Below are 25,608 nucleotides of genomic sequence, written 5' to 3' on the forward strand. Positions count from 1 at the left end.
ACAATATTGAAGGAATGTTTTAAAACATAAAAGACAAACAAGGATGGAATGCTAAAGCGGCTTGCCATACTAGTATGACAAGGAGTTTTTAATGCTAAAACGGCTTGCCATAGCGGCAGATATTTTCCGGTTTTAATTGGCATGCACAATAAGCAGAAATGTCATGCATTTTAAACGTCTGACGGACCACCCACTAACATTTTCGTCTATTCTCGTCTCGTCAACGAAAACTCACACACGTCTCGTCATGTTTTAGTCATCAACGAGCCATTTTTATGTCGTCAACGTCTCGTTATCGTCATGGAAAAAAGTGGCGTCAACGAAATGATTTCGTCATCGTCATCGTTGACGAAAACAACACTGTTTCAAAACGGTAAAAATCAACTTATTAACTGGGGAGGGAGTTGGAAACTTTGCCTATTTCCAAAAAAGTGGAGTGTTCCTTTAACACCTCAATGTATCATCACAAGCCGCAGGGTTTAATTTGGTTTTGCCTGTGTATGTTTTGTTTTTTTTTGCTCTCAAACATTTGGTAACCATTGACTACCATTATATGACTGACAGACTGCAACGGTTTGAGTTAAAAATCTTTGTTTGTGTTCTACTAAACTTAAGAAACAAACTCACCTACAGATGAACAGCAGATAAACATCAAATTTTCATTTTTGGGTGAACTATCGCTTTAACAGAAAATGGGTATAGGGGTCTATTTAAATTAGACTTAGGACTGGTTTTAGGACAGAGCCATAATGTCATTTTTGCCTTGGACATTAGCCAAAGTCATCACATTAAACACTGACATTAAATGGCATAAAAGCCAATTATGGTCCACGTGTGGCTTTGAAGGTCTGTTCAGTAATCTGCATGACAAAGTAGGTGGCAGGTGCTTATCCTCATGTCAGTTCTGGAAGATGGGGGTCTCGGATGGTGTGGAGATGGTGTTGGAGATGGTGTTGCAGATGGGGACTTTGGTCAGTGTGTCATGCCCAGATTGAACTGCTCCGTCTCAGGGGGTGGATTGTATTACATTGTATGTAGTGATGTAATGGGACCTCTCAGCACTCTGCTATTGAGCAGCACCAGGGCATTGTTTGCAGAGAGAATGTACGCTGCTGATAATGCAGCCTGGCTCACAAAATGGCTCATAGGGATTTTTGTGATTGTGTGTTGAACTACACAAATTAGAAGCTCTGCTATGGACAACCAATGGATCTAGGGTGTTTCCCTGTGTATGACCTCAAAATTGGGCAACAAAGTTGGACAATGCAATTTAATTTAAGTTCTATTTTTGGCTAGGAACCATTTAACACAGTCTGCATTATTTTCTAATAAAGCATGGATTTTAATATTATCATAGATTTTCGGATCATTATTCATATCTCCTGTGTGTTTTGAGTGATCCTTATGAAAACAACAGCGAACATCTATATCCCATGACCAGACACAAAGCAGGACCTGACTGAAAGCATTTGAGTCACTTTGAGCTGGTAAAGGATGTTAAGCAGACACTCAAAGAGCCTGAAGGTCAGGCAGCAATGCTCATGTCTCCCAACGACTAACCACACCAAATTCTGTTGGCTTGTGTTTGGGTACATATTCTTTAGTCTGACTGAATTAAGCTCCAAACACCTGGGGCTTTTTAGAACGGTACAGATTTACTCCTTATTTATCCATGCAGGGCACTCAGCCATCAGCCTGTTCACAGATGCTTTTGCTTTTAGATTTTTGCAAATATTTATTTATATTTATAGGAACTGCCTGGTCATCATGAGTTGTAGTGCATTATGACTTGGAGAATGTCACAGCTTATAGGTCCCAGTTTGACATATTTCAGTATTGCTTCAACCAGTTTTTTAGTTTTGATGAGTATAAGTAAAGGTTGACCTGCATATCGGCACCATTATTAAGCATTTTTATGGTTTTCAGTGTTGCTGTTTTTCAAAACCGATTTGTCGCTAAAATAATTAAGGCATTTTAAAGAGCCCTTGTTATTACATGTTGACATAATATTCATTTTTTACACCAGACATGCACTACTGCTCAAACGTTTGGTATCAATTAGAATTATGTTTTGTTTTTTAAAGAAATCTCTTCTGCTCATCAAGGCTGCATTTATTTGATCAAAAAATACAGAAAAAAGTAATATTGCCAAATGTTTTTACAATATAAAATGTTGCTTTTTATTTGGATATACTTTTAAACTATAATTTATTTGTGTGATGCAAAGCTGAATTTTCATCAGCTGTTACTCCAGTCTTAAGTGTCACATGATCCTTCAGAAATCACTCTAATTTGCTGATTTATTATTAGAATGATCAATGTTGGAAACATTTGTTGTGCCAAATATTTTATTGGAACCTGTGATTCTTTTTTTCAGGATTCTTTGATGAATAACAAGTTAAAAAGAACAGCATTTATTTAAAATATGAATCTTTTTTAACAATGTAAACCTATGCTATCACTTTTTATTAATTTAAGACATCCTTGGTGAAAAAGTATTCATTTCTTTCAGAAAAAGAAAGAATAAAAATTTACTGACCCCAAACTTTTAAACAGTAGTGTATATTGTTAGACAACCTTGGTATTTACCTCTTTTTAACTTCTTATTGGTCAAAGAATCCTGAAAAATGTATCATAGGTTTCAAAATATTAAGCAGCACAACTGTTTCCAGCACTAATAATAAATCAGCATATTAGAATGATTTTTGAAGGATTATGTGACACTGAAGACTGGAGTAATGATTCTGAAAATTCGACTTTATTACAGATCTAAATACTAATTTAATGTATATAGAAAAACATTGTTTTACATCGTAATAATATTTCACAATATAATTTTTTTTCTGTATTTTTGATCAAATGAACTTGAGCATTTCTTTATAAAACATTAAAAATCTTACCAACCCCAAACTTTTGAGCAGTGGTGTATATACCGGGTTAAAATATCGGTTATCGGCCTACATGATCTGTAATGATCGGTATCTGCATCGGCCCTAAAAAAGATCGGTCGACCCCTAAATACTCCCAAAACAACGTAAAATGCTATATGTGTGGCCTGGTAAATAAATTAATCTTTTTAAAATATCACCTTTCCACTCTTCTTGAGTGGAAAACAGAAGCTTAAGCATTTTGCCTGAAATCTTGTGCTTGATGTACAAGGTTAGAACAATATGGGGGTGAATAAATGTTTATTTTTGGGTGAACTGTCCTACCTTCTAGTGGTTTAAAGTCCATTTTAGAAGACTTTTCATGTTTTCTTGAGAATGAATCATGTTTGGGTTGTACCATGTGGCACCTTTTGGTTAAGGCGGTCTGGCCTTCATTGAGGTTGAAGTCAGGGATTCAAGCTGATATTATCCACTCCTACTTGCAGGCCAGGCCGGGTGTATATGTAATTTGTGTATTTTTATGTTGTGTTGATGATCTGTGTACCGTAACTTTAGCCTTTACTACAGTAGAGTAGGGTGTGTCTCTTTGCACAACTGGCTTTATAGGCAGATAAAGAGATGTACAGATTACAGGACTGATAATCAGAATAGCAGATCATATTTACCAGCACGTCATCATCACAACATCCCTTTGCAGAGGTGTGTGTGTGTGTGTGTGTGTGTGTGTGTGTGTGTGTGTGTGTGTGTGTGTGTGTGTGTGTGTGTGTGTGTGTGTGTGTGTGTGGGAGACTTTTCTTTATTTGACTTGGTCACTGCCACATCTCACACACATATGGGAAGCAGGAGGCAGGTTTCATCCAGGGTGTGAGCCAGATGTCTGCTTCTCTCATCACGCCAATGCCTAAACTCCAGACTGGCACAAACTTGCTGAAACTGCTGGTTAAAGGGGTTGTATAATGAGGAATCAAGAAAATGTAATGAGAGTTGCAAGTTTAGATAGTTCACCAAACCTTGTGCTTTTTTGGCTGTGTGTACTGTAGCACCTACTACTCTGCAGATTCTTCTGAAGTATCCCAGTGTTAGATATGAGCAGCTGAAGTTTATTTTTAACAAGATCTCTGATCTTTTCAGTCTAATCTTTTATTTGTTTCAAATGCCGCTTTGCAAAGAGGTCATTATTAGAGCACTTAAAATATAAGAGTAAACCTACTAACAATCTTAAAAATAAAGGGGCTTTAAAAGGTTCTTCACAGTGATGCCATAGAAGAACCATTCAGTCAAAGGTTCTTTAAAGAACCATCACGTTCTTACCTTTTTAGAATCTGAAGAACTTTCTTTCGCCACAAAGAACCTTTTGTGAAACCGAAAGGTTCCTCAGATGTTAAAGGTCCTTTATGGAACCTAAAACTTCTATCAAAGCCTGATCCAACTTATATGTAATGTACACCTTTAGACAAAACCTGAAGTTATTTTCCATTACCAGATGATATGGTGTATTTGAAAAGGTTCATTGCTGCTAACAGGGATGTGGTATCTGCTTTTCAGACCACATAACAGATGTTAGTTTAGTGCATTGTCACCCTCAAGGTTCAAAGTGCGTTAGGTTCAACAGCGTTGAATTAAAAATCATGATGAGATGTTTTGTTTTTGTTGTTAATTTTATGTAAAACCCATATTATCAGAATGGTTGTGTGACAATGCATGTGGAAAACCTACAGTACCACATTTTGTTTCTTCAGCTGCTGCTGGACAGATGTAGGCAATAAGGAAATGTTGAGCTACCTTTGCTGTTTACAGAGCCACTACAGTTGTTTGCTTTCCCAGAATCCCTTTACAATCCAGGGTTTTACAGAAAAAAAACTTGTTACTTTCTCCCTACACTGTGAAATTTAAATTGCTTGGGTTTGTGAGGGTGCTATTTCAGTTTGTTGTGTCAGTGCGGATGTCAGAATGTGACGACATTATTGATCACCCAATCAATCACGGGCAAAGTCCTAAGATTCTGCATAAATGGATGTCTTACAATCTGCCTTTGCTTTTACCCAAGACCTCGCTAAGGTCACTTTTTTATAGTCAGATAAGCAGCAACTGTAAAGAATTTATTTCAAATAGTTTTCTTTTGTAATCAATTCAGTACAGTTTTATAAGCTGCAAGTGACTCAACGTTCTTCATGTTGGTCATCCCACACATGCTTACAGGTAGTATTGTATCGGTGCAAATAGCTTTTAACATTCACATGGACTTTTAAGTGAGTGTGTCATCCTGGTTATTGGTTATCAGCGGTAGCTTTTAGCACAGAGAGAGATGAACTCTGGACTTTGCGTTGGCAGAAATGCTCTTTGGTAGAGAGGGAAGCTTCTCTTCTCATGTAATTGTGGCCACCCACTCTTATCCTTTGCCAGTGAAACAAAGCAAACTGACTACCTCTGTGCCTGCAGTGTTCACTGCGTAATTCTAAGCTATGCAAGTCAAAAGAAAAAAAAAAGTCTGAAGCATTATGGGGCCATTGGGATATAATGGGGGAAAATGCTCACTTCCCAACTGGAAAGTCCCTTCTATGGGATTGCATGAGAGTTGCGTGAGGGCTTTAATATGTCCACGCTGTTTGTTCTGGCTCAGGTTGTGTAACTAAATCACCTTCCCTCCGTCATCAATAACTATGGCTCTGAATACTCACAAAAATGTTTACACTTCTTTTGTTTGTCAGTTAAGTCAGTAAATTATAGTTAAACATCAATCCACTTTGTAGTTTGATGGGCTCCTCTATTCATATTTGCGATTGTCAGGTTTTAATGTGGAAAATCTTTAACTCTAAATATAATTCGGAAACAAATAAATGTTGAATTAATTTACCGCTTTGTTCCTTTAAACAAAACACACAGGACTTTAACTGTGTGCAGTTATATATTAAAAAAATGTGACCCTGGAACACAAAACCAGTCTTAAGTAGCACAAGTATATTTATAGTAATAGGCAAAAATACATTGTATGGGTCAAAATGATCGATTTTTCTTTTATGCCAAAAATCATTAGGATATTAAGTAAAGATCAAGCTCCATAAATATATCAACTTAATTTTTGATTGGTACTGTAATATGCACTGCTGAGAACTTCATTTGGACAACTTTAAAGGCACTTTTCTCAATATTTGCACCCTTAGGTTCTAGATTAGTTAAATAGTTGTATTTCCACCAAATGTTGTCCTATCCTAACAAACCATCAGTGGAAAGCTTATTTATTGTGCTTATTTATGATGTATAAATATCAATTTCCTAAAAATTGAACCTTATGACTGGTTTTGTGGTCTGGTTTTGTTGACTAAATGGACTGAAGTATTCCAGACAGTTATGTAGTAATTGTGTCTGTTCACTGCCACATTTCCAAAGCAAAATATGATGGCTTATCTGCTTTCCAGATATTAAAGTAGCATGAACCTGTGTGGATTTATGATTTGTAATGGTCACATGTCGAAAACTATGGTATGTATGTCGTGAACTTGGCCTCAGCCAGTGTTTGCTTTTCTCATTGTTTACATTCCTGCTTTGACTTTCCTTGGTTTCTCAGGGTTTCAACAGTGACTTCACAACTTACTTAAACACTTGACCTTCACTTTTCACCCATGGAATCGACAAAATCTGGCATTTGAAAGAATCTAGCCATGTGTTTAATTAAGGGCTGTTTTAATAAGGTAATTACCTTGCTCTAAAACAGTACTGTTCAGTTCTGTTATGTCACTGTGAGAAGCATTTGACTTATTCACAATTTTAACATTTTGTCAAAACATCAGTTTTCTTCATAGGAATAGTGTAAACTTTGAGAACAATTCATTAAATCATGCTGTTTACAGAAATGTCAAATTTATTCCTGAGAGACATTCTATAAAGTTTGTAGGCGCAAGAAAACTTTAAATATAGTCAGCCATGCTATAGAGTGTTAAGTTATGACCATTATATAATCACCATATTGCACTTCATAATAGTATTTATTTTGGCTCTCAAAATGTGAAGGTTACCCCTCTCCCAGCATGTTCACAATCCCTCTCCCTCATTTCCTGCCACGGGGTTGGATAAACAAGCTTTGGCTCGTGTAGAACGGCCTCCCCTTGGCCACAGCTAGATCGTGCCACAATGGCATCGTTTGTCGTCTCGTGGAGACTGCTTGCCTCGCCGACAGCTCTTCATGCATTGAGGGTCACACTTAGGTCACGCCCCCCCATTGAGACATGTCAAGTGATGTGTTTTTATGTGGCTTGTTCATCTATTCTTTCTTTGTACCACCCATCTGTGAGTGTGTATGCTTATGTCATCCTCTATATTAGTGAATGCCATTTCTAGTTTGGGTTGTGGTCGACTTTGAATATTGAAAAGCCATATTCTCTCCCTGAGGAGAGAGAGTGAATGAATGAGAGAGGATGTTCTCACTGTGGGGCACAGGACACCAGAACACGCCAATGTTTGTGCTAGACCTCTAAACGCTGTTGTTTTGAATGGAATACATTTTAGTTCATCCGTTTTCCAGTGCATCGCCAAAAGCTTTCTTGTAACTGCCTAGACAGCACATTAAAGGGATAGTTCGAGCATTTAAGACATGAAGTTGTATGCAATCCTTATCAGCACTATAGTGTATACACACTGACCCACACTGCGTTCACCCCCCTGGTCAGAGTTCTGGCCGCTGGAAGTTTTTCAAGAAAGTAGTCACGGTTAGTTTCCGGGGCCTCAAAACTGTGCGTTTTTACGTGAAAAAAATATATGCGTTTCAAAGCTTGATTAATTTACATCACAAAAAACACTCCTGACAAAAATCATACCTCAGTTTTAATCGGCACTATATTCTTTCCGTTTCCATCAATCCGCGCTGCTGTCAGTTCCGATCAGCTGTTGATAGTGCGACTCGCTGACAACAAGTCTGACTACGAAACTTCTGATGATGAAACCAATTTTAGCACAATGTCAGACGGAACAGACGATATATATATTTTTATATTAGACCTCGTTTCACGTGATTTCAACTGGAGTCTAAACATCAGATTGTTTACTGTACAGTTTAGACATGGGATCTCCAGTCCTCGTGAGCTACTGTCTTGCTGGTTTTAGTTTTTCTCTGATGCAATACATCTGACTCAAATCAACGGGTAATTAGCAGGCTTGTACAGAATGTCTCATTTGAGAAAGGTGTCCTGTCATAGGAAAACATCGAGCTGCAGGAATGTAGCTCACGATGACCGGAGTTGGAGATACCTGGTTTAGACCTACCTTTATGTGACTTCAAGCACACTTATAAACACGATGATACCGACACACGTTCCGCATAGTTACAGACAATAACAAATATAGCAAAGCATCATATTTTGTTGTGTTATATAGATTCAATTAAATTCATTAGTTATGACATTTGCCGATTTTCTCACCACATAGACAGTCGATTATTGTCGATGCTATCACTGCCCCGGTTAGAATATTCTCAGTGTAACATTAGCCTAAAAACCGACGTTAGCTTCAAAATAAACCTGTCGTATGCGACATAAAGTTAGTAAATAGAGCTTACCCGTGGTACTGGTACAGCAGAACTCTTTAAAATCCGTTTTTTGATTTTTCCTCCTGGGTTGGGGATGTAATCGTCTTCGTTGAAGTGAGCATTGCACACACGGAAATCCTTGATACTGGATATTTTAGCTCCCGCAGAGTAGCCGATGGCAACCAGCCAAAGCTGTCTCATAACTATATCAGAAACAGGAAAACGATGGAATCTGAACGGCGATCCCTGCACATTCTTGTGGTCACAACCTGGGAATTTACAAGTTCGCACCATTGTTAATTTTATACTATTTACGTCGTTGTCATTCGAGTGTGTAATGGAACAGCTGATCGGAACGTGCGAACTGACAGCAGCGCGGATTGATGGAAACGGAAAGAAAATAGTGCCGATTAAAACTGAGGTATGATTTTTGTCAGGAGGGTTTTTTGTGATGTAAATTAATCAAGCTTTGAAACACACATATTTTTTTCACGTAAAAACGCACAGTTTTGAGGCCCCGGAAACTAACCGTGACTACTTTCTTGAAAAACTTCCAGCGGCCAGAACTCTGACCAGGGAGGTGAACGCAGTGTGGGTCAGTGTGTATACACTATAGTGCTGATAAGGATTGCATACAACTTCATGTCTTAAATGCTCGAACTATCCCTTTAAGGTATCATAATTGCCTTTCTAATTCAAAGGCTGTTCCAAAATGCATCTAGCTTGCATTGGCCAAAATCTAAGGCACAATCATCTTTCTTTTATAGACAACACAATCAAATTCACAGAAGTCTGCAAACAAGCAAGAGAAATATCCACTATACTGCATTTTGAAAGTATTGTTGGAATAAAAAATCCATTATACTTAACATTAGAATTAAAAATTCACCCAGTCTATTTTATAAATGCTTGTTTTTAACTATTAATTTGTGGATATGACCTTTATAAAAAATGACCTCATAAAAAGTGACCTAGTAAAATTGAATCAAAATGTCATGCACAGCATAATACAGAACAAAAATCTGTCACTTCTTTTATTTCATCATGACTCTAATAAGTGCACAAATCCATATCACGCATGAATAATGGGTAACATAGGCCATTTAATGTGCTGAAACCCTATACAATCTCCATGAAAAACTGATGGTGCAGACCAAACCATAAGTTGTAGAGCAGGGTTCCTCAAATCTTACCCTTGAGGTCCAATGCGCTGCAGAGTTTAGCTCCAACCCTGATGAAACTCACCTACCTGTGATTCTCTAATGATCCTGAAGACCTTGATTAGCATTCTCAGGTGTGTTTGATTAGGGTTAGAGCTAAACTCTGCAGTGCATTGGACCTCCAGGGTAAGATTTGAGGATCCCTGTTGTAGAGACTTGAAACTTGGAGGGATGGTAGTACTCACACCGCCTACAATGTCACCAAGGCTCACCCCAATCGGCCTGACGGGGTTCTACAGCGATCAAAAGTACGAAAGCGCTCATGAGCCCTAAATCGTCAGTCACAGGCTCAAGTGTCTCATGTTGTGAAATTTCTGGGTATTTTGGATTTTTTGAAAAAGAAAAAAAATACTTTTGTGAACTTGTCCTAGGTTTTTCGCCCAATTGGAACCAAACCAGTGCAGGAAGATTCTCTGGAGAGTGAATATTAATAATTATCAAAAAAAAGTTGAACTTTTGATTCACAGTCACAAAGGGATGCCAAAACTTTTAAAAGGGACAAGCTCACTTTTAATAAAATGCCTATTACTCCTGAACAGAATGAGCACTATAAGGGGAAAACACATAAAAAATGGCTATTCTTACACAACCGTTTGACCTGTCTACATGAAAATCAATATCACGGCCGCCATTGGTCAATGAAGTTTGAGCACCTATTAGACGATATCGCATTTATCAAGGGTGTAAAGGATTGTACTTTGCACGGTTTTCCGTACATACAAGCAATATTCGTATCACATGATATAACTCCACATTCCGGACAACTTTGCCTCTAGAACCACTACTTTCAATCAAATAATTTGTTAAATGATCAAGTTCATTGTTCTCTAGACTCTAGTTCAATAATTATTTAAAAAATTGAGTTAAATTTGACCCTTTGCCAAGCTATAACTGGGTTGTTTTGAAGAGGAGCCTGTCCAAATTTACCTAGAATTCTGTAAAGTCTAAAGGAAAATTCAAAACCTGGTGAGCACATGCGACAGGAGATTATAGCAGTTCTAAATGTTAAAACACATAATATTTCTATGGTAAATTACCTGGATTTGCCAAAAATGTTTTAAATATTTAATTTAGGTGGTTCCAGGCCTGCTAAATGTCTTTTTTCAAATGCCTTAAAGCACTTGAACCCCGTTAATCACTGCTTGCAGCTATATTTATTATTGTTTTTATTTTTAATTAATACATTTTGGTATTAACTACTGTAAGTATTTGTAGTCAGCATTTATCTTCCTTTGTCACCATCTTGGATGGATTTAAATTAATATATACTATACTATTTGTCACATTGTCATTGTATGTGACTTAAGATGTCACTTGCGCTGTTGCTGCTATTCGCAACTATTCACAACGTCCCTCCTGTGGCCTCATTGGATAGAATTGTACGTTGGTTGCACACTTCAGAATCTCAGTAAAAGTAGTCAGTTTTCCAGATAGTTTTTGCAAGCCGTTTTATGAATACTTAATGGATATTTCAGTCATTCTACTCTGATTTTTCCTAAATTTAGTAGGAAAGTAGGCATATTCAGATGCAGTGTTTATTTTCCACTCAGCTTGTCACAATTTATTCTGGATTTTCCATCTTCTTGAAGGATGCATGCAATGCTGCCTACTCTCCCAAAAGAAGGTATATATGTTCCCTTAAAAATGCTTCCCACAGAGATCTTGCTAAGCCTGAATATAAGTCTCCATAGGTCTCCTTGAAGGACAGATGTGGGACACGTGACAGAACATACAGAGCACAGACGTCAGGAAAGCTGAGTCAGTGCAGACAGAGGGAAGCAGTAAAGTCATCCGGTTTTGGGTGACTAAAAACAGACAGACTCACTCCCGTGTTCTACTTCCTGAGGGTGTGAAGGGGCCAATAGAAGGGGGATCCCGAATGTAGACCTCTCACACTCTATTGTTTAAACAATTGTAAGAAAATAACACGTGCAAGTACACTTGTGTTAAAACACTCAGAAAATGAAAGATAAGCTGAGGTGTTTGTGGCCACCTGGATGAATGCTCTTGCATTTTTTTGGCTTTGCTTCTCCAGAGCTTCCGTGGTCCATTGTTTGCTCCAGCCGAGTCCGTGATCTCTCCACCACAAGCAGGAAAGCATTACTTCCACTGTGGTTCATTCAGAAACACATACGGATATCCTATCCCAGTGTAGCGGGCTGTCCAGCATGCTGAGGCATGATTCATTATTTGGCTACTGTATATTTTCACCTGCCTCCAGCTCTGTACATTAAACAGTATTGATGCTGGTTGCATTTTGGGTGTTCCTCCCCTTGTGATTAGTTTTTCCTTTTAAGCAGGACTATCAGTGGTAGCGGCATTTTCTGCCATGTGCCTTGTGGCTTTGGGCCTTACCCGCGGCCTTAAGGCAAGCTGAAATTAACGTTTCCTGTAGGCCATGTGCTAAAGGACATCCCTCCTCCATTCATCACGAAGCTCTCATTCAGCTCCTGGTCAGATGTGGCTCTTCAGGCCAACAGCTCATGGACTGCCTACTTTGAAGTCCACATAAGTTTGCATACTGTAGAAATGACTCCCTCTTGTAGAGTAGACTTAGCAAACTGACCCTTCTATCCTAACCTTGTGACGATTGCACAGAGCAGATGTTCTCACTTTACTCTTAATTTCCTCTCTCTCTGCACATGGTGTGGCTCCAGGCGGGGCATGAAGACGAACATCTAATGATTCCCTGGCCTTTGAGTACAAACCAAAGCTCAGTTTTAGCTCAAAGTTGGATCTGGACAAATACCACACACGCGTCTCCTCCCTTTTGTCATTGGGAGGGTTCTTGCGTCTTTTTTGTTGCTTTTTATGCATGGTCTGCAGTGGCCTAAGGGTTCATTTATATTCAGATTTAAGCTATTCTTTCTCACGTGGACCCTTCCCCAATGCAAAAAGAGGTTTTGCAATGCATGCTGGGACTCCCTGAAGCATCACGATGGTCCAGATTTGCCACTTTGGCAAATTTCCTTCAATGAAACCCCTCCTGTGTCCCTCAATACAGGGTTTGGATAAATGTATTATGCTTCTCTTTTGTTCGGGTCATGTCGAGCGGTTTGGCCACCTCACAAAGCTCAAACATCTGCTATCTAGGCTGTGCACGTTTCTGTGCTGATGTAATGCCGCATACCCTCTCTGGCTCTCCTACTCTTCTCTTTTCCTCACAAGTCTCTCCCATGCCTCCGCCCAAATCCCAAACCTCCATTTGATGGACTCTATATTTTTTGGGTTCTGTTCTCAGGACAATTTGCGGAGCGTCAGTCTGTTCCATTCAAAATTTAGTTTGGAGTGTGAATACTTATGGGTTAGTATATTGTCTCCATATTATTTAAATAAAGGCTCTGTTCCTAAACCATAGTGAGCTGCTTTGCTGTCTGACAGCAATTTGCAACAAGAAAATGGACTAAAGTTATTAATTTTCAGTGAGAGTACAACATTTATTTGGAGTAAAAATTGCTGTACAAAATTTTTGCAAATTGGAAGTGACGTGGCGACTACCAATAGAAGTTTGTCTTATACAGTTGGTTGTTGCAGTTGAGTTAAATCACTTTTACTTTGTTACTGATTTGGAACAGTCTACGTAGGCAGCTTTGTGTGCCATTCAAATATCCCCATTCATGCAAACCTTACATGATGTTTTTGGAAAATGGATTTTGCATCAGAAATCGCTTTGTCAAACAGTAAAATTTTAATTTGTTTGAAACGCAAGTTAATAACATTGACCAATGTAAAGCTGTTTCGTTTGATTGTGGCGTTAAAGTAAGAGGTGCCTCATACATCTTTATATTATTGATAATGGACAATGGACCTTTCTTGCCAGGTTCAACAATGTCACCACACCTTTGGGACTTAACCAAAATAAGGCATTTTAGAAGGCAACAATCATCCACACACTTTTGGAACAGCCTACAATGCCTTAAAATGCTTTTTACGTAGGCAGCTTGCAAGATCTTGGAGCCAGAGTGTCGTAATATGGTCTTTCATTTGTGCTATTTACTGAAAAAGACTTTGACTCATTTCAGGGCATTTCTGTGAAATTATCTTAAGTATCCAAACGTATCCATGCAACATCAGAGATGGCAGTTTTGTCATGGTCATTAAGAACATGCATATCAATGAAGTATTACAGCAATTCCACTCAGCCTTGGATCTCCTTATCATTGTTCTGGAGTTTTTGTTTTGCCATACACATGTGTACCACTTGCTCCCCGTGAACCTGATGAATCTAGATTTTTATACGTCTTAGAGGAGGGGAACTACATGCAACATTTCCCCCACAATCAGACCTATTATTAGTGGTGGTTTTGGAAAATTCCTCAGTAATGATTGTAGAAAAGTACAGACTGTGAGGAAACTGGGAGGTGGAATAAAATGGGTTGAAATTAGCACTGTTTTTAGGCAACATGTAGTCCAGTTTATTTAGAGCTGATCACTCACTCTGGAGAGTGTCGGTCAGTAGTGTCTACAGCAGTTCAGTGTCTCATCTGCCCTACAAACATGAACGGAGAATGCTGCTGTTTTTTCCTCAAATGAATCATTTACAATTACATCATTGTTACAGTGCCCACTGGGTTATAGAATCATATGACCCACTTTTCTGTTGTTTACTGTCCTGGAATTTACAGGGAATGAATCTAATTACTCACTCTTCATTCAAAAGATATATCCTGTTTGTTTTCTATTAAGAATCAAAGCATAAATGTAGACTGTTTATACTGAGGAATTTGTTCTGTCGACAACTGATGCATCCATAGAAAAACTTAAACAAATTTGTGGCAAAGCAAAATGATTCAACTGACTATGCACTGGTGGGTTGTGGCTGAAAAATGGATCACAGGTCTTTTGCACTTTGGCGAAGGTTGTGCACTGCAGGGAAAAACAATGCTACATGCAAATGATAAAATGCAGAAATTTGTATTTATTCATGTACAGGTGCATCCCAATAAATTAGAATGTTGTGGAAACGTTTATTTATTTCTGAAGTACTGAAGTAGTTTAAGTCTTTTGGTTTTTTAATTGTGATGATTTGGCTTACATTTAACAAACCCACCAAACACTATCTCAACAAATTAGAATACTTAGACCAATAAAAAAAAAAAAAAAACATTTTAGTGAATGTTGGCCTTTTGGAAAGTATGTTTATTTACTGTATATGTACTCAGTACTTGATAGGGGCTCGTTTTGCTTTAATTACTGCCTAAATTTGGCGTGATCAGTCTGTGGCACTGCTGAGGTGGTATGGAAGCCCAGGTTTCTTTGACAGTGGCCTTCAGCTCATCTGCATTTTTTGGTCTCTTGTTTCTCATTTTCCTCTTGACAATAACCCATCGATTCTCTATGGGCTCAGGTCTAATGAGTTTGCTGGCCAGTCAAGCACGCCAACACCATGGTCATTTAACCAACCATTGGTGCTTTTGGCAGTGTGGGCTAAAAAGCTGGTCAGCAGAAGGAAGCATGAAGTGCTCTAAAAGTTTTTGGTAAACGGGTGCAGTGACTTTGGTTTTCAAAAAAACACAGTGGACCAACACCAGCAGATGACATTGCACCCCAAATCATCACAGATTGTGAAAACTTAGCACTGGACTTCTAGCAATTTGGGCTATGAGCTTCTGCACCCATCCTCCAGACTCTAGGACCTTGGTTTCCAAATGAAATACAAAACTTGCTTTGACATGACTTGGTCCACTGGTCAACAGTCCAGTTCCTCCTTCTCCTTAGCCCAAGTAAGATACCTCTGATGTTGTCTGTGGTTCAGGAGTGGCTTAACAAAAGGAATACGGCAACTGTAGCCAAATTCCTTGACAGGTCTGTGTGTGGTGGCTCTTGATGCCTTGACCCCAGCCTCAGTCCATTCCTTGTGAAGTTCACCCAAATTCTTGAATCGATTTTGCTTGACAACTTTCTGTTAACATGCTTGGATACAGCACTCTGTGAACAGCCAGCTTCTTTGGCAATGAATGATTGTCTTCTGGACAACTGTCAGATCATCAATCTTTCCCATGATTGTATAACCTAGTGAACCAAACTGAGAGACCATTTTGAAGGCTCAGGAAACCTTTGCAGGTGTTTTGAGTTCATTAGCTTTTTAGCATGTCACCATATTCTAATTTGTTGAGGTGGTGAATTGGTGGGTTTTTGTTAAATGTGAGCCATCACAATTAAAAGTGCTCTTGATTTTGGATCAGCATTTTAATAAGATCTAGATGGTTGAAATAGATGACTTGCAGTTAAAACTAACCGAAATGTTCTTTCTCTCTTCTCAGTTATGCTCTGGCAGATGAGGCCTACCGGTCCTTGCGGGATCAAGATAAAGACCAGTGCATTCTCATCACAGGAGAAAGTGGGGCAGGAAAGACGGGTAAGACCGCTAAAAATACTCAAACCCAAGTCAAACTAATCAGTCAATAATTAACATTAGTGATGCTGATTCAGTATTGTATTCAGCTTTTTTCAGTATTGTGATGCTACCTGCTGTTTTACAGTAGTTCTGCTGCATTGTGGTTTGAGCACATAGGCTCTGAATAAATTGACGTTGATATGGTTATGCAATTAAGACTAATCTGCAATCTAAAGTAATATTTTTGATTAAATTAGTTTTGCGGAGTAACATACCTCTTTGAAGTGTGCTGTAAGTCTGTGTTGGAGCTTTCTCAAAAATTGCATTTAGATTCTTCATGTGTCAAACTGTTCATCTGGTGTTGGGAATCAGATCAAAATCTACAAACGGAGAACAGGTGCTGCGTTTCTGATCATTTATGAGCCAATCATAATTGTATCAGCGTTTTCGTTCGGCTCCCATCCAGTGTTTGCATATGGATACTATCTCATATTCTCCCTTTTGAGTCATCACATGATTTCCCTTTGTGTTCTGAATAGCAAATTACTAATTGTGTAATTAAGTTGTGCTTGCCTATCAGACCATGTAGAGATGATCAAGCTATGAACGACTTACAGATGAAAATAATTTAGTTTGTGAATTGAAAGCCTTCCTTTAAGAAGCTGGTATAATATTGATTGAGAGTGATTTTTCTGGCTGGATGTTTGTTCGAGTTCTCATGTCAGCTCAGCTCTGTCATGTTCTTTTGAAAGAGGCTGTTTTATTTCTTTACGAATGCTGACGCTCAACCACAGCCATTTAGAAGTACAAAACTAGACTTCTCTTGGTTTAAAATGGGCATCTTTCTTTGCCAACCATTCAAATCCAGGACGTCCAACAGTCAAGAAAAATGAGATAAATGGGGATTGTGGTAATCCGCACACTACAGAGCAGGGGCTGATTAAAATCATTGACTGTTAGTCAAGGTCACTGTGTTAATTTTAAAATGCTCTCCTTTATTAATGAAAATCTACCCTAGCTCAGAAATAAATGAAATTGAGCTCTTATTCACCATTCAGGTCATATGCTTAAAGCTATATGAAATGAGAAGTTATAGCATTATTTTCTATCGGCTTGATTATCGCTCTGCCATCTCCTCATGTATTAGGTTTGATCAAAATGTTTCATACGTTAAATCCTGTGAATTGAGCAGAGTCCAAAATAGCCGTAAATCTCTGAAACATAAGTGGGCTTCCTTCCCTTCAAAAAACATTTCGTATCTGCACTTATGTGTGCAAGTCACTGCTCTCATAGATCCAGACATGGGAAAGTCATTAAGCGTCGAACAAGATAAATCTTACACGGCCATTGCTGCCAAGTCGATTAAAATCATTCCATGTAAAAACTAAAATACAGTTTGAAAAAAATAATAATAATGATAATCACTTGATTAAAATAACAAGGGCAGGCTATCATACTATTCCGTTCCTTTTCTTTCTTTCTTTTTTTTACTAAATGAAGTAAAAGTACGTTTAATTCAGATATAATTTATTAAAGTACTATTTTTATTATTTTTATACACTATGACTATAAGTTATATTTGCCAGACTACACATTGATGCAAAGTTGTTCTGTCATCTCTTCATAATTAATAGTTTCAGCTCAATGGGAAGTTGAAGACACTTTAAACAGTTGATCTCATAGTTGGCTTCGAAAGATTGGGGGAGTTTGGGTTCTCATGTGAGGTGGGAAAGGCGTTTGCTCCCTGGAGGATGGGCAGAGTTGATATAAAGGGGATTTTTGAGGTGAGGTCTTGTCTAGAAGATGATGACCCTTGACCTCACTCTTCTGTGGTCTGTTTTTCAGAGGCCAGTAAGTTTGTGATGTCATATGTGGCGGCAGTGTGTGGGAAGGGCCAGGAGGTGAACAAAGTGAAGGAGCAGCTGCTTCAGTCCAATCCCGTACTTGAGGGTGAGTCTTACACTTCTGTTTTTGTACCAATCGCCTTGTCTATATGTCGTTTCACACCTTTAAGACATTCAGGTCCTTTGTCTTGCCTTCAAACATGTATCTGATGTGCTTGAATGTACCAGGAGGCCAATTATTAGAAAACTGGGTGGCAGATCATTTCAGATTCTTGAAGATAAGTTTGAAAGCAGATGATTTGAGACCTACATCACCCATAATCTTGCCCCACTTTCAACTAAAGGCCCAAAAGCTCCTTGGTCCCTGTTGGCAATCAGACAGCTGTGTTTTTTTATGTGGGGCCATGGACAGGTAATGCCCATAAGCGATGAGATTGAGATGGAGTAGGAATGCCCAGTGCTTCTTGGCAGCAGGACTCAGAGCAGAGTGAAGTCCCACATCTGTGAGAGTTTAGCTGCTGGAAGTAATGAGCCCCACACCAGGGGTCCTGCACATTTCCTGCTGCATGTTTCTCTACCATAGACTTTAAGTATATGTAGCTTATACATGTGAAAATTATATATATATTTTAATATTGTAATAATAAGGGACATCATTACACTTAAAAATAACAGTTCTTAATTGGCGTTTTTGGTTCTGTGAAGAAACTTTAACAAATTTTCCTTGGTTCTTGGTTCTTTATAGTTAATTTTATTTATTTACTTCCTTTTAAGAACTGTTCACTGAAAGGTTCTTTGGGGAACCAAAAATGGTTCTTCTATGATATCAATGCAAAGACCCCTTCACTGTAAAAAATGACCATGAATTTAACGTTAAAAAACTGTAAAAATGCTACAGTAAAAACCTGTTAAATGGTTAACTGTAAAAGACCATAACATTTGCAATAAGCATAACATTACATGACATTCCCTGTGTTCGACTTTTTTTTTTTTAATTCAATGTTTTTTTGTTGAAATAACTTTTTTTTTTTTTTTTTTTTTTTTGTGAATGAGACTGCACCTTCTATATATGTTAATACTTAAAAGCTGCTTGTGATGGGCTTTAATTCATCATGTGACTTTCTCAACCACCTGCTTTTGGTGGTTATCGGTGTATTACAAAGGTACAAAACAGATTTCAGTACTTCAATAGGTTGGTACATTACCATTATATCAGTTAATGAAAATGACAGTATTTACTTGTAAATTTAAGTGAAAACCGTAAAACTTGCTACAGTATTTTTTACGGTAAATTTCGGGCAACCACAGCTGCCGTTTTTTACTGTAAATTTTACAGATTTTTTTACAGTATATGCTTAATGGTAGATTCAGTGAAATCATATTCAAACTAGGGATGTCAAATCAATTAATCGTGATTAATTGCAACTGAAATTTTCAAAAGTGTGTGTGTGTGTGTGTGTGTGTGTGTGTGTGTGTGTGTGTGTGTGTGTGTGTGTGTGTGTGTGTGTGTGCATACTGTATATCATTATATTTATATATACACTGCCCTACAAAAATTTGAAAACACCCAAGAAAAGTGGGGTTTTGGACAATATTGGCATGAATCCTTTTTAATTTGTGATAGTTTTGCACTGATAAGAGACAACACACTACAAAAACATATTTTATCACATAAACAGTTTATACATAAAAAAAAAAAAAAAAATTCGATTAATCAAAATATCCACCATTAGCAGCTTTTACAGCTCTGCGTAATCTGGGCATCCTGGTTGTCAGTTTATTCAAACATTGACTTGATATATTACTCCAAGAGTCCTGAAGGATTGCCCAAAGATGATTCACACTATGCTGATATCGTCCAAAACCACACTTTGCCAGGAGTGATTCCAAACTTTTGGAGGGCAGTGTAAATACACACACATGCATGTATATATTTAAGAAATATATGTAATATAATGAGATTAATCATGATTAATCGATTTATCAGCCCTAATTTAAACAAAAAACAACCAAGCAAGTAGTGTTTCACTGGAGAACTAAATGGGTTCTGAAAGAAAATGGCTGCCAAACCAAATGTAAAGTGATCGTTTTTGTTGTGATTGAAGTGATCGAGTTCCCATGAGGAACCGGAGGAACCTTTTCATAGTTTCTAGAACTATTGGTGAAAGTACCCGTTTTTTGACTTCTTTGCACCACAGGAACTAGGAATGTATTTAGTTCTAGGAACTTTGTTTGGGGGAACTGAATTAGCTCCTACTTCAGATACTGGGACATTAAGACTCTAATATGTACTAATAAAAAGCCAATATGCTAATGATATCCATGCTAATAAGCAACTAGTTAATAGTGAGTGTTACTAGAAGGTTGCATTGTGAGATACGTTATTCTGTGCATTGTGTTGTTTTGTATACTGCAAATGTAGTAGGTCAACTGATATGTCATGCATACAGAACATTTGCTTACTGAATGCAATATATTTCAGTAATATATTTTGAACGTAGCAGATTTTGAAATTGAAATATTAATTTATTGTAGCCCAAACAGTAAAGCATTACACTAGCAATGTCAAGGTCATGGGTTTAGCTCCCAGGGAATGCATGAACTGATAAAATATAAACCTTGAACGCAAACGAAACTGAAAAAATGTATCTGCTAAAATCTCTAAATGTAAATTCCATTCAGTGTCCATCAGAGTTAACTATGTATTTTATGCTTTATGAATATGATGAAAGGTAGCTGAGAGGATACAGGATAATTTTTCTACCAGATGACATCCGTCAAAGTAGAAATGTAGTGCTGAATGAACTGGCATGAGTAACTTGCAACATGTTATTCCTCTGCAGCTTTTGGGAACGCCAAAACCGTGAGGAATGACAACTCGTCTCGATTTGTGAGTATCTCTTTCTTTTTCCAGACAGAATATTTTACGACTGTTTTGATGCTACTCCTCCCTCTAGAGTGTGTTTGCTTTAGATTAGATCAACATGGACTTTTGATCCGTAATGTGAACACAGCCAAATGATTCTGTTGCTTTCTATCAGCCCACCCCTAAAGTGATGCAATGCTTTTATTGGGAGTTTGATTTTGCAAAATGGTACTGCAACATTCCTGCTTTGCTTCGTATGGACCGCCACTGAGCACATCTGGCCCTATTCTGACGCAGCGACACTAGAGCGATTGCTGTTTGTGCGTACAGTAGGATTTAAACAGAACTTTGTGTAACCTCTCTGGCAACCACCTCCAGATGCCTTTGAGCCTGTTCTTTTTTCCCTGTCATTCATGAGGACAGACTCCCACAATGCCATTTAGTCCAGAGATTAGCATGGTTAAATATCTCTGTTTATGCAAATGTCTTTGAGCCACTGCTCTTTGACAGTTTGGCCCTTTTCCAGCTGTCCATCACGGCTTGACCACGCAAAGTAAACATATACTGAGCTATAGAGTGTACTTACAGAGGTCAGACCGCACAGCATTGTCCAGCATGTGCTTTCAGAGGTTCAACAGAGGTGCTGTTCAGTTTACATAACAGGGAAAACAGAACAGCATTGAGTCAATGTTGTTGTTGACTTTTATCCTCAGGAAAATTACCAGATATAACTTTTAGTAACTTGTGGGTCTAACTGTGCAAAAGTTAGTTTGTTGAGCACTCTTACTGAATCTTGCATCACCCACATGAAACCATCAGTGTTACACAACGATCCTTAGCCAGGAGCCCATTGTTTCAAAATGTAGTTTATGTAAGTGCACTCTTAATAATAAAGGTGCTTCACGATGCCATAGAGCCATAAAGAACCTTTAGCATCTGAAGAACGTTTCTGTTTTACAAAAGGTTCTTTGTGCGAAAGAAGGTTCTTCAGATTATAAAAAGGTAATAAAGAGATGGTTCTTTAAAGAACCTTTGACTAAATGGTTCTTCTATGGCATCGCTTGAGGAACCTTTTAAAGCACCTTTATTTTTAAGAGTGTAGCATATGAAGGGGAAAACAAAAACAGTGCTTATTATGGAAATTATATTCTTTGTAGAAATTGTTTTTACAAAAAATTTTCACACTTAATCGCTTGTTAATTGCATTTAGAAGTGCAGTTAGTTGTAAGAGTGCTTTTTTTGAACCAACAACATACAACTTAAGCACATCTTTATATGTAATTTCATAATTAACATAACTTTAATTATTAAATCTTTAACAAACATTATATAATGCTTAACTGAGCAGTAGTTAATATATATTCAAAGAGCTAAAAATAAGATAATGTACTTGTTAATGTTTACTAAAAAATTATGAAACATTACCTAATGGCATTTATGAGCAAGTATATTCTTGAAAAATAGATTTGTTTTCTCCTGTTGATGTATGAGTCAAGGAATATCCTGTTTAGTGTTACACCATAGTGCTTTGCACCCAAATTACAATGTGTGTTAAGTCTTTAGCAAACGTTTAGCTAAACTTACACTGTAAAAAATTTACTGTAAAATTTACAGCAAGTTACTGGCAACTTTGGTTGCCAGCAATACTGTAAATTTTTACAAGTGCACTGTAAATGATTAACTACAGTTTTACTGTAAAATTTACAGCAAGTTACTGGCAACTTTGGTTGCCAGCAATACTGTAAATTTTTACAAGTGCACTGTAAATGATTAACTACAGTTTTACTGTTAAAATACAGCAATTTTCTGTATATATACTAGCAACGATATATACATTATTTAAAGCTGCTACTGTGAAATTGCAGCAATAGTTTGCAATTTTACAAGTGTACTGGAAATCATTAAATAACGTTTCACTGTAAAAATATTGTACTACTTTAATTTGTATATTCTTTATTTGCAGTATTTATTTTCCAGATTGCTGAATAATAATGACTAGCAATTTAAACAATTTATTAACTGCATAAGCTTTAAACAATATTTAACTGCATAAAGTGTTGTATAGTATGAAACTCAGTGCACCTATTATTTAATAAAAACAAAAATAATAATAATTTGACACATCTTAATCTTGATAAACAGGTCCAATTTTATTTAAAAAATCTCTTATTTATTAACTCTCAAATTTGCATGAAAGAAATGTCATAGAACAGTGTATTCAGTATTATTCTGAATTCCAAAATAAATTGGGCATGAAAATATTTACTTGAAACATATTACGCTGCTAAATATTAAGGTTAACCAATATTTAGCCAAAGTTGAAACCAACATCAAGTTAACCAACATGGTTATAATTAAATGGTTCGAAATACCATAAAGACAGTGATGAATTTTCACAACTTCATGGACAGTCCAACATGGCCAAACAACAAGCCCTCAAGTGAGTCCAAAAAAACTTCTGATCGAAAAAGGAGAACAGTTCAGATCCAGATGCTGTTCCAGCCCAGGATGCAAAGAGTGGCTAAAAAAATATATAAAAGAACAAAAAGGGCAATACATTAGATATTTTACAAAACAATGATACAGTCAGACAAAGACAGAGGGATGACAGATACAGTCAAAGGCAGAGAGAGTGATGATTGTTACAGTTAGATCAGTATGATATTAAACAGTAAAACACTAAAATTGTGAAAAATATTACAATTTTTACAAGTTATTACAAGTTTTATATTTTACTATACTTTCAAATATAATTTATTTCTGAGATGCAAAGCTGAATGTTCAGCATCATTACACCAGTGTTGCATGATCTTTCAGAGATCATTCTCATTTATTATCAATATCCTGATTTATTGTCAATGTTATTGTTAATGTTGTCAGTGTATGTTTTGGAGCCTGTGATACTTTTTCAGGATTCTTTGATGAATAAGTTTCAAAGAACAGCAGTTATTTAAAATATACATTTTATCTAAAAATATAAATCTTTACAATCAATTTCAATGTAACATACTATATATAAGTATAATATATAAGATTCCTGAAAAAAGTATCACAGGTTAATAAAAATATTAAACAGCACAATTGCTTCTAACATTGATAATAAATCAGCATATACAATAATTTCTAAAGGATCACTAAAGGACATTGGAGTAATTAGAAGACTAGTGTATTGATGCTGAAAATTCAGAAATAAATTACATTTTTAAGTATATTAAAATGGATAAAACATTTTAATAATATTTCACAACATTATAGTTTTTTCTGTATTTTTTATCAATTAAATGCAGCCTTTATGAGCAGAAGATACTTATTTCAAAACATAAAACCTACTGATCACAAACTTTTGAACGCTAGTGTAGATAAAGGATAAAATAACATAATAAAAGGAAAAAGATCTTGGTGTATGTGTACTTACATGTCAGTAATTCTGCTGAAAATCCTTCGCATTGCAAAGAAAACTGGTAACTTGGGTTCACTTCTGCTGGTTTCTTCTGTGTTCTGTCGTTTTAGATGGGTCTTTTCCTTTCAACTTCTTTGTTTTTCTCTCAGGATAAATATCTACAAAACAGTCAGGAAGCAGACAATATGTAATTCACATTAGTTTTAGCTTTTGTACATCTGAATTATTCTCCCTAAAAAAACTCTCTCTACTTGAGTTGAGAAACATATTCTATCATATCTACATGTAAAATGCAGGTACTCAGATTGTTAGAATGCAACTATTACCTTTGTATGAACTCCAAAACTCCGTCTGTCTCCTCTTGATAACGTTAGTCCAGAATATGTAATATGCTGCGAACAGGACAGACAGGACAATGGGCTGGATTAAGGCATTCTTCAAATCAAAGTTAGCAAAAAGCATTAACGTTACATTCAAACAATAAGCGAATAAGCAAGTTATCAAAGGTGCTAGTACATCTCACTGCTTACGTTAACCACTTTAACAGCACCGTTCAGAGTTTACGTGACACACATCCTCCGTGAGCGGCTGACCGCGAATCGCGAGCCCTAAATACGCATTTTATTTCGGTGCCCGTGTTAACAGATGGCTGCCTGTGCAAATTTGTTGTACATCATAAAATAATCACGAGAAAGTGTGCTGATCAGCACGACGTCGCCGTGAATCACATCTTTTGCCAATGAAGCTTGTAATTCTTAACGTAGGAACCCAGAGATGTTACGCCTATAGCCGATATAAGGCAGGGGAATGTGTGTGTAATCCTTCCGCGACTGCAGTGCCGAATCCCCGCACAAGTCTCTCTCGTGCTCCGCGGACGGAGGATTCGTTAATCTGCGGTTACCGCGAATGTTTATGACACCTTATATTCTTTAATATTCTAATACAGTTACAAATTATGAAAAATAAAACAGAAATAAGACACTTACTTACCACAGTTATGAATCGTTCTTCTTGCTGCTCCCAAATGTCGACCGTTAAAGATAATCCCGCCTCTTTAGATTTGAAATTTACCAGAATGCATTGCGGTTTACAGCAATATGCTGTATTGGCTGTATTATAAGAAATACAACCCGCTGCTGTAAAATATTGCTGTAATTTTTACAGCAATTCGTTACAGTGTAACTAACCCCCCTTTGCACAAACGTTGTTACAGCAAATCCAATGCCCATAAAGAAACTAAACGGTTAGAAAAAACATTTATACATTTACAGATGATAAATAGTTTCAACTTTAGATACTTTTAGAATACTAATGTGTTCAAAACATGAACACATAATTAATAAATGATTTGTAAAGATGTGTAAAGAGAGTAAATTCAGGTCATTTGGGACACTGTTTGTCTTTGAGATGACTGCTCATACAAGTAATAATGTTCAGTAAATGCTTATAATCATTGAAAAATGATGAATAGTATCCACTTTAGACTGTAAAAATATGAACAAATAATTAATAAATAATAGAAGGCTACATAACAA

The 25,608-nt window shown here is 37.1% G+C and overlaps 1 protein-coding gene and 1 long non-coding RNA gene across 6 annotated transcripts in view; one reads left to right on the forward strand and one right to left on the reverse strand.

The window, feature by feature from the left end:
• myo1b (myosin IB) overlaps window positions 1–25,608 on the forward strand; it is an 88,984-nt gene that overhangs the window by 25,370 nt on the left and 38,006 nt on the right. For all 5 annotated transcript variants that reach the window (XM_073845190.1, XM_073845191.1, XM_073845192.1 and 2 more), the window contains exons 4-6: window positions 15,890–15,984; window positions 17,809–17,913; window positions 20,651–20,697. In XM_073845190.1, the coding sequence (XP_073701291.1) occupies window positions 15,890–15,984; window positions 17,809–17,913; window positions 20,651–20,697 (247 nt within the window). The remainder of the gene's footprint in view (window positions 1–15,889; window positions 15,985–17,808; window positions 17,914–20,650; window positions 20,698–25,608) is intronic.
• On the reverse strand, window positions 22,799–25,117 carry LOC141341243 (uncharacterized). The gene is made up of 4 exons (XR_012356644.1): window positions 25,064–25,117; window positions 24,400–24,465; window positions 24,089–24,231; window positions 22,799–23,194 (listed from the first exon to the last, which is right to left on the reverse strand). It is a non-coding gene; the product is annotated as an uncharacterized lncRNA (long non-coding RNA).

This window comes from Garra rufa, chromosome 8, assembly GCF_049309525.1.
Source record: "Garra rufa chromosome 8, GarRuf1.0, whole genome shotgun sequence".
In the NCBI taxonomy this organism is placed as follows: Eukaryota; Metazoa; Chordata; class Actinopteri; order Cypriniformes; family Cyprinidae; genus Garra; species Garra rufa.